This window comes from Drosophila navojoa, chromosome 3, assembly GCF_054131105.1.
Source record: "Drosophila navojoa isolate 15081-1374.11 chromosome 3, UAZ_NAV_1.0, whole genome shotgun sequence".
In the NCBI taxonomy this organism is placed as follows: domain Eukaryota; kingdom Metazoa; phylum Arthropoda; class Insecta; order Diptera; family Drosophilidae; genus Drosophila; species Drosophila navojoa.
In genome coordinates this window covers 18,774,119-18,784,423 of record NC_142891.1, presented here as the reverse complement: position 1 = coordinate 18,784,423, position 10,305 = coordinate 18,774,119, and the positions used below count along the sequence as shown (strand labels likewise).

General features: G+C 39.6%; 1 protein-coding gene across 1 annotated transcript; it reads left to right on the top strand.

The window, feature by feature from the left end:
• Positions 1–2,872: 2,872 nt before the first annotated feature.
• On the top strand, positions 2,873–9,904 carry Vha100-5 (Vacuolar H[+] ATPase 100kD subunit 5). Its single transcript, XM_030384377.2, has 4 exons — positions 2,873–3,029; positions 7,010–9,222; positions 9,473–9,644; positions 9,713–9,904. The coding sequence occupies exons 2-4, from the start codon at positions 7,032–7,034 to the stop codon at positions 9,804–9,806; spliced, it is 2,457 nt and encodes an 818-aa protein (XP_030240237.1). The 5' UTR covers positions 2,873–3,029; positions 7,010–7,031; the 3' UTR covers positions 9,807–9,904.
• Positions 9,905–10,305: the final 401 nt, after the last annotated feature.

Sequence of the window (10,305 nt, the reverse complement as noted above, 5' to 3'; positions counted from 1 at the left end):
CAGCAAAGTACAGTCATTTGCCATGTCTTTTAATTGCACCGCCAATAAATTTTATGGATTGATTTCCAAACTTTTCATATGATTCACATATATACTACATATTGATGAAAACATGTGGAAAAATGCACGTGACCCTCGATAAGCATTGGCATACTCCAGAATCGCTGATAAACAAAACACTTGAGACTCTAAGACTCATGCTAAGCGATTGAGTCGACATCACATTGTTGTAGGTCGAATGCACAAAATCTAATAAAATGGAAATACTACAGAATGATAAACCTTGAGCATTCCACAATCTGCAGCAAGTGTAATCAGCAGCTCGGCAAAGTGGGCGCTGAGCTGTAAATGCAATAAAAGTCGAGAAATCCCCTTGTAATCATAGCTCACGTAAAGGTGCTTCGGCTGTATACCCTTTTTAATGCAAGCACTTATCAATTTCGAAATATGTTTAGGAAGAAAAAAATCATTGGGCACACATAGTAAATTACGAACTTTCAATAAAAAAATCGAGATATAGTTCACGATGTCTTACAAAATTCACAGCCCTCCCATAAATCATTTTTAAGTTAGACACTTGAATCATTACAAAATAACCTTTTGTTATAAACAATATAAATGATTTATAATTCAATAAAAAAGTCATTTAAAATCAAATCTAGGTACAATATGGTATTTACAGTATTGTATTATACAAATATTTTGTATTAATAATGTGTATAAATCTTTTTAATTATTAAGAAAATTCAACATTGGCTTATCAATAAATCAATAATTTATTTCATTTTATTCATTTATTACAATTTTTATATTATATATGGTATATATATAAATTAATATTTTTATTTATTTAATTTAAAAATAAAAATTGTAATAAATAAATAAAATGAAAAAAATCAATTGAGCAATATTCAATTTGCAATATTCAATTTAAATTTAAACAAGTAAGAAAGCTCTAGTCGAGACTGCTCGACTACGAGATCCCCTGAACCCTACAAGCAACTGATATTTCAATAATAATTAGCACCCACACACGCACTCATGCAAACAAATACACGCACACACACACACTCACATATACAGGCGATTGCGCTTGGGTTGCGCTGCAGTGTTGGCAATATTAGGAGAACTTATTTGTTGAATAATTTAATTTCTAGACGTACGATCGTAATGAAACTTTCAGAACGTATTCATATTGTGAAAATGTATGTGTCTACCGAAGCACAAGTCTCTAGTATTTGATATACGACTTTTACAAAGATTAGGGTGAGGGGGTGGATTTAGGGGTGGGGGGTAAATTTTAACAAAAACCGAAATTGTATGACATGCGTCTTAATATACATTTTAAATTTGGAGACTCTAGCTTGAAAGATGTAGGAGATAAATTTTTTTTAGTGATCTTCGATAAGGTTTTTTATCGATAAAAAAGTATCGGAATGAGTTATCGTTTTTTAGTGATAAACTCGATATCCGCGTGATATATACGGACATTTTAAAAAAAAGTTGAAGTCTCTAGCTCTTGTATCTTCTGAAATCGACGCGTTCAAATATACGGACAGACGGACGGACGGACGGACGGACGGACGGACGGACGGACGGACAGACAGACGGACAGGGCTAAATCGACTCAGCTCGTCGCCCTGATCAAGAATATATATACTTTGTGGGGTCTGCCACGCCTCCTTCTGCCTGTTACATACATTTTAACAAAACCATTATACCCTGATTTCCCATTTTCAATGGGTTCAGGGTATAAAAATATATATATTTTTTTTTATAATAATTTACATTACATTTTTTTTATAAAAAATTCCTAAAAATATGAATTTCTTCTCCTAATTTAAATTATTTTTTATGAAAATATTTGCGACTAAGATTATTAAATTTTTAATTGCTAACATATTCATTATTGCTTCATTTCATAGCAACATAGGTAGATAACAAATTTAGCACATTTCTAGATAAGCAAGTCATAAATAAACATGGGTAATCTTAGAAATCTATGGGTAACTTAAGATAAGCCTAATTAAAAATTGAACTTTCTGCTATAAAGCACATATTTTTAGAAAAGGTAAAACAATCTGATCTCGTGACTAATTGATTAGAAACAACAAGCAAAGAAAAAAATAATCAGAAAAGAATCTCAAATAAAATTGCTAAAGAAAACGAATCACTCAATTGTTAGACCCAAATTAAATAACAATTTGTGTAAATATAATATCCTAACGATTGCTAACAATACTTTAAAATATTTAAAACAATATGACTGTAAATAGTATTGAAAATTCGAAACTGAATAACGGCTGCACTATATTTATAGAACCTATTTATCACACAGCCATGATCGATGATATAATAATAATAATAATAGTACATGTGCTACTTTCCAGTAGAACACAATTGAAAGATGTCACACTTGAACGTCTGATAGCCGTCACATGATAATAGCCCGGTCGAGCACTGCAATTGGGCAGTTGAGCAACTCGAGCTTATGCTCAATCATTGATCCCATCGATATCGGCTCTTTGGCATGGCAGCTAGGGTAAGTTGGTTTGGGCCGATTGCCTTATTAACCATGGTTAGACGCACCGTAAACCGTTAACTCGTGATAGGCCCCCACCACATCTCTCTCTCTCTCTCTCTCTCTCTCTCTCTCTCTCTCTTGCAGTGCCACTCCTTAACACAAAAACAACGAGGCGTCTATCAAAGGCTTGTTTAGCAACGCAATCACAAACAGAAATCGCAAAGTGTTTGCGTTGTTGCGCCGAGATAAAAAGCCGCACAGATTATATGCCCTGGCCTCCAACTACCTGCGTCTGTGTGTGTGTGTGTGTGCTTGTAGGTGTGTGCGACAAGTGTAGATTAACCGTTGTTTAATTGGCAAAAGCTACCAGGTCTATGAGCGCCAAGTTGATCGAACAGTACACAAAGCGCCGTTGGTCCGGCCAGGTCGCGAACAAAACTCCGAGAAAAGCGCCCAAAATAATAAGAAACCCACAACAAAACCAATTCAACTCGTGATCTTTAATGTAAGCACTCACAAATGCTGCACACATGCCACTAAAAATAAATAGAAAAAAACATTATTTTAAGCATTAAGTGAAACTGTTTTCCACTACAAATTACCCCGTGACTCATGGGCCACGGCAAATGTGTTTGCTTTAAATTGTTTAACTTGATTATTTCTCCGTTGCGGGTTAAATCGACTACCGGAGGTTATCGCAATCGTTTCCAGATAAGCCGCAAACACTGCCACAAATTAAACATCGTGGTTTAGTTTACCCGAGTTAATGTGTAGAGCTTCAAGCAGGAATGATATGAACTGTAGACATGTGCAGCGGAAATAACATTCTAAAATATATTCTTTGACAACAGAGATTTATTTGATTTAAGCTTGATTTGGTAAATATGTGGGAGAAACATTTCAATCTAGAAATGGGAAAAATTCCAAGCAATAAGCTATTGATACTATATGAAAGGGATATATGTAGGGGAAATATGGGGTAAAAGTTGAGAAAAAATTAAAATTTACCTTTGAGAATAGATTTGTCATCGTTAAAGAATTTAGAAAATATTTTAAAATCTTCTTTTTATCGTTAAGTTTCGATCTATGTGAAATTTGAAGCAGAAAAAGCTAACTTTAAATATTTCTTTTGATATAAAACAAAAACAATTGATTATATTTAATTTTCATTTGTATATGTACACATGTATGCATTTCCAGCTCTCTATTCTTAACAAAAATCCAAATCTTTTTTAAAAAAATAAATAGTTACTTCAGCTGTTTAAAGTATTTCATAAAAGCTTTGCATTCATAAATCCAATTCTTATCATAAACATTCCTTGTTGAGCAGTAAACAAAGTTGTAATCCTCGGCAGGGATATAAAAATACTGTGACTGTATTGTCAGTAAATAAAGAGCCACCCACAAAGCAATTAGAGTGGCGCAACACACTCACACTCACACACACACACACATATATATATAAATAGACTGCCAAACAGGACTCCTGAGCCTGAGCGGCCGTAAGGCGCAATTATTCAAAGCCATATTCTAGACAATTACGTTAATCTTAATAGCGACATGTTTTGCGATAACGTATCTTAATTGATTTTTGATAATTGCCCGAGCAGTTAAACGTCGACTTCGATTTGCCTGAAAGCAAACGCTAAACTACTTTCACACACACACGCACACATACATGCATGTACACTCCTGTGTGTGTGTGTGTGTATGACGTCAGAGCACGTGATGGATCATGTGAAAGCAACGCCACACACACACACACACACACACACGCATAAATTGTTGTGCAAATTATTACGTTACCGATAATATTTTTACGGCCAGCCGACAACGGATTTCTTAATGAGCTAAGCACAGCGTCGATTGCTAGACATCAACCACCGCCCACACACCGTCCACCCGTACCGTAATTATAGCCCACATACACAAGCTCACAAACTCACTATCTACATACAAACATATATATGTATGTGTGCATAGGATGTGTACCCATAGAATGACAGCCTGAGGCTAGCCAACTAGAGTTTATTGTGCTGTTTCCGCTCCTATTCTCGGCCAAACGATTTATGGCCAACTTTAAGGCATATTCAAGCCCACAGACCTGGGGCTCTGCTCCAGTCAGTTCGTTTCGTACATTCATTTTGATTTACAATAGAAAACCGCAGGCATAGCTAAAACACTAAATCTACCTGGAGCTGGACTGTGAGTGCGCACCGAGAAGTTTAAGTGCTTAGAACTGAATGAAATAGACTAAATAATGGAACTATTATTGTGGAATTTTTTTATTTGAATATAGAAAGTATTTTATAAAAGTTTTGCAGAAAGGAATAAATATATGTATATAAAGTTGAATATATTTGCATGGGACTCTGATTTAACTAGTTTTATTTTGTTTATCTATTTTTAAATATTTAAATTCGTTTTAATTCTACAGAAATGAATATATTATTAATATATTTTTTTAGATTACGTATTTTTCTTAAATATTATATTTTGTATTATTTTTTACTTGTTTTTATGATTTTATTTAGTATATAATATTTTATTTAATATTATCCAAAACTAGCTAGTTTAAATTAAATATAACCTAACATATTTTCTATTAAATATTTAAAATAACAATCAAAATTTATTATTATTATTATTTTTATTTATTTTTTTATATATATATATATGTTAAAGTAATTTATATAAACTATATATTTTGTAATTATAATAAATTATTTATCGGCAAATCTATCAATGTCTTCTAATATAATGTTTAATGTTCATGTTCTCTAACTAATTTACAAAGGAAATAATTGCTTTTTATACACAATTTTACTTTATTAATAGTAATATAATAATTAGTTATGCTCTTAATGACAGGAGCATATTAAAATTAATTAAATTTCGCTTATATATTAATTAAGTTTTCAAGTTTAGTTTGAATAATCTTTTAACATGATTTCCATTCCTCATTATAATTCGTGTTCTTTTTTTTCCAAGTACAAAAATTAAGCAATTGACACAATTGATTGACTTTTGATGTTAGGCAAGCACTTGAGGTTGGCGTATTATCAAGCCCGACACTATTCGACTTCCTTCTGTGGTAAATTATAAACTTAAAGTCTCTGCAAGGCTCTTTAATGCGCGAACAGAGCCGATGGCAATCGCAGGCAATTATCGGAGTAGGGCACAGACAGCGGCTGCTTATCGCGGCCACTCGCCAAATTGGCTGAATCAATCAAATTTATGGCTCGACATGCGAGACAAAAATCACAGCCCGCCACTGTAGTTGGGCTGCCATAAATATCTGCAATCTGTACAACGAAAACGGCTATCAAACAGCGTCATTACTCATGTGGCCAAAGAGTCTGTCCCTTGTCCTGCTGCCACTTGTAAAATTATATTTATATATATTATATATATATTATATATACATATATAAGCCAGCTGATTGCTCGGTAATTGTTAATAATTTGAAATTATTAACGCATCGTTTCGCCCAAGCACTCGAGATAAGTCCGAGCAGAGCTAAAAGCGAAAAGCGAGAAACGAACACGATATCTCGTTTCGGGCCGTGTTATCTTATCTTTGGACATAGCTTGTACACAAATAGTTCAATTTCACATGAATACAATATATACATGGAAAAATTCCTATTGTAGTTACTGATTGATTGGGGCGTTGCATTGAGATTTCCACAGTCGTAAACAATGTATGTACGTCACATGGGTCTTAGATTGGCTCAGCACCTGCTGAATATTCTGACAAATCGATTGCTATGGAAATAATCGTCAAATCCAATTAAATGTTTGCAATTGTATATAATTGCTATTATAATGAAGCAGCTAATATGGGTCAATCTTACTTGATCGAATAATATTTTACGAGTAATGTTTTAAAAAAAAACTGTAATTAATTAATTTATTTCAGTTCAATGAATAGTGAATCAAACTGATTTTAGTAGATTATAAAGTGCATAATCAAGGTACGACTTGTATGTACATATAAAAAAATCACTATATATGTATATATATGTAATTTATTTTTTACTATATGGAATCGATAGAAATATTCCATAAAAAAGAATCAAAAAACAAAATTAACTAAATATTCAAAATGTCCATTGTTGTGAATGACCGTGAATCGAATCGAGTATCGTAAATACGTACTACGTACTTAAAGCAAACCCCTCCCTTATATACACTCCAGTGTATATACACTCACCCATCAACGCATTGCAAGCCGATTAGTCGCCCACAATAGTTATTTAGAAAATCAATAAATTTAGTTAGATTAAGATATTTTTACAGCTGGAGAGCATTTATTTATGGCATCCGAGAAGTGGCTGGAGCTGGGAGCATTCGTAATTTAACGACTGTCAGGTCGAACAATGCTAATAAATAACACTTCATTTAATCAGTTACTAATCAGATAGTAATCGGCGACTCATTTCGGCTATCGCTTATTTATTCAGTGTTTGTTTCTTTTCTGCAGATAACGACACGAGGGCTCCACCATGGGCGACATGTTTCGCAGCGAGAAGATGGCCCTGTGCCAGTTGTATGTGCAGCCAGAGGCTGCGTACGCCTCCATAGCCGAGCTGGGCGAGATGGGCTGTGTGCAGTTCCGAGATCTGAACGATCAGGTCAACGCCTTTCAGCGCAGATATGTGAGCGAGGTGCGGCGCTGCGACGAGATGGAGCGCCGAGTGCGCTACATAGAGGGCCAGCTGCGCAAGGACGACATCAAGATGCCACATCTGGATGCTGAGGAGGAGCCGCCGGCGCCAAACCCACGCGAGATCATCGATCTGGAGGCGCAGCTGGAGAAGACTGAGAACGAGCTGCACGAAATGTCTTCGAACAGCGCCAGCCTGAACGCCAACTTCCGGCACATGCAGGAGCTGAAGAGTGTGCTGGAGAACACCGAGGGCTTCTTCTCCAGCCAGGAGATCATGAACTTGGACTCAAATCGACCGATGGAATCCGATGATCCAGCGGCCACACAATCGGCCGCCCAACGCGGCCAGCTATCCTTTGTGGCCGGCGTCATCAAGCTGGAGCGTTTCTTCAGCTTCGAGCGGATGCTGTGGCGCATCTCGCGTGGCAACATCTTCTTGAGGCGCAGCGACATCAGCGGCCTGTGCGAGGACGACGAGACCGGCCACCCGGTGCTGAAGACCGTCTTCGTGGCCTTCTTCCAGGGCGAGCAGCTGAAGCAGCGCATCAAGAAGGTCTGCGTGGGCTACCACGCCGAAGTTTATCCCTGCCCCAGCTCAGCTGCCGAGCGCGCCGGCATGATCAAGGACGTGAGCATGCGAATCGAGGACTTGAAGATGGTGATCAACCAGAGTGCGGATCATCGCAGTCGCGTGCTGAGCTCCGCGGCCAACCACCTCGCTCGCTGGACCATCATGGTCAAGAAGATGAAGGCCATCTATCACACACTCAACTACTTCAATCCGGACGTAACGGGCAAGTGCCTGATCGGCGAGGGCTGGGTGCCCGTCCGGGATCTGCCCACGGTGCAGCAGGCGCTCTCGCGAGGCGCCAAGATCTCCGAGTCGACCATTCCGGCCTTCATGAACGTCATCTCCACCAACGAGCAGCCGCCCACGTTTACGCGCACGAACAAGTTCACCAGCGGCTTCCAGAACCTGATCGACGCCTACGGCATGGCCTCGTACCGGGAGGTCAATCCGGCTCTCTACACGTGCATCACATTTCCGTTTCTGTTCGCCGTGATGTTCGGCGACATGGGCCACGCCCTGGTATTGATCGCCTTTGCCGCCTTTCTGATCATCAAGGAACGCCAGCTGGCCTCCATCAAGGAGGAGATATTCACGATATTCTTTGGCGGCCGCTACATCATACTACTGATGGGTCTCTTCTCGATCTACACCGGCCTGATCTACAACGACGTCTTCTCCAAGTCCATGAACATATTCGGATCCGGCTGGCGGAATCAGTACAACACCTCCACAGTCACCGATCACTCCACGCCCTACCTGACCCTGCGGCCGAACATTAGCAATTTCAAGACCTATCCCGTGGGCGTGGACCCCATCTGGCAGCTGGCCGACAACAAGATCATCTTCCTGAACACCTTCAAGATGAAGCTCTCGATTATCTTCGGTGTCTTCCACATGATCTTCGGCGTGTGCATGTCGGTCGTGAATTTCATACACTACAAAAAGTACGCCAGCATCATTCTGGAGTTCGTGCCGCAGGTGCTGTTCCTGCTGCTGCTGTTCGGCTACATGGTCTTCATGATGTTCTTCAAGTGGGTCACCTACAACGATAGCAGCAGGGACCAGTCCCTGTCGCCGGGCTGTGCACCCTCCATTCTCATATTGTTCATCAATATGATGCTGTTCGGGCACCAGGAGCCACTGGATGGCTGCAAGGAGTACATGTTCGAGGGCCAGGACATGATTCAAACGGTCTTCGTGATCGTGGCCGTCATCTGCATACCCTGGATGCTGCTGGGCAAGCCGCTCTACATCAAGGCCACGCGACCCAAGCAATTGCCGGCGCCCAACCAAGCCGCTGCGCCCTCTGGCGGTCATGGCCATGGCCATGGCGACAACGAGCCCATGAGCGAGGTGTACATCCAGCAGGCCATACACACCATCGAGTATGTGCTCAGCACGATCTCCCATACGGCCTCCTATCTGCGACTCTGGGCCTTGTCGCTGGCTCATGCACGTAAGCTCAACATTCTCTCTTAACATTCTCTCAACAACCTCTCTCTACATTTTTTCTCTCAACATTTTCTCCCACAACAATTTCTCTGTCTCAAAATTCTGTCAGCATTCTCTCTCAATATTAAACATTCTCTCTCAACATTTTCTCTCAAAATTCTCCATCAACATTCTAGCTCAACATTCTCTCTAAACTCTATCTCTGTATCTGTGCTATGCTAATTATCCTTTCTCTCGTCTCTATCATCTCTCAGAGCTCTCGGAGGTGCTGTGGAACATGGTGTTCTCGAACGGCTTCCGCTTCTCCAACTACACGGGCTGCATAGCGGTGTTCATAGTGTTCGGCGCCTGGTCCGTGCTCACCGTGGGCATTCTGGTGCTCATCGAGGGTCTGTCGGCCTTCTTGCACACACTGCGCTTGCATTGGTGAGTTCGGCGATAATTCCATTCCGTTTTCAGTCTATAACTGTTGGATATGATTGATGTATTTTTAGGGTCGAATTCATGAGCAAGTTCTATGAGGGCGCCGGCTATGCCTTTGCGCCGTTCAGCTTTAAGCAAATACTGGAGGATGATGGCGAGAACTAGGGCGCGGGTCGCACTATTCAAACGAGTTGTGAAAGCTTTTGCAAATGTTGTTTCTTTACAGTTATTTGGGACAAGAATAAATTCGTTTTTCATATGCATATTTTTCTATTTGTTTCTGTTCGTTTCTGATTTCAGATTTCAGATTTCTGTCTTTGTCAGTCGGACGACAAATGTTTGTCAGATGCTTTCTGACAGTTTGCTTTTGGTCAGCCAGCTGGCAGCAGCAGATTGAGTGACCCACACACACACACACAAACTATGGCTATCACTGACAATCACAAAGCAAATTTGCTTGGCTCCGGCTCTGCTCGATGCGGCGAAAACTTTTTTCTCATTAGAAAAGATGTCATATGCTGAAATTATATTGTCACTTGTGCTGTCTATTGAACGCATTGAATCGTGAACTCAAGAAACCTTGCGAACGTCATCTGCGATTCGAGTGTTAGGACTAAACCCGGCTCAAATTGGATAAAGCTGCATCGGAAGCATCTTCAATCTT

What these genes read in the sequence shown, in the direction of transcription:
- Vha100-5 (XM_030384377.2), top strand. Translation starts at nt 7,032, where the DNA reads ATGGGCGACATGTTTCGCAGCGAGAAGATGGCCCTGTGCCAGTTGTAT. An exon ending in CTTGTCGCTGGCTCATGCAC is followed by an intron (nt 9,223 to 9,472) that starts GTAAGCTCAACA and finishes ATCATCTCTCAG; the next exon opens with AGCTCTCGGAGGTGCTGTGG. An exon ending in CACACACTGCGCTTGCATTG is followed by an intron (nt 9,645 to 9,712) that starts GTGAGTTCGGCG and finishes ATGTATTTTTAG; the next exon opens with GGTCGAATTCATGAGCAAGT.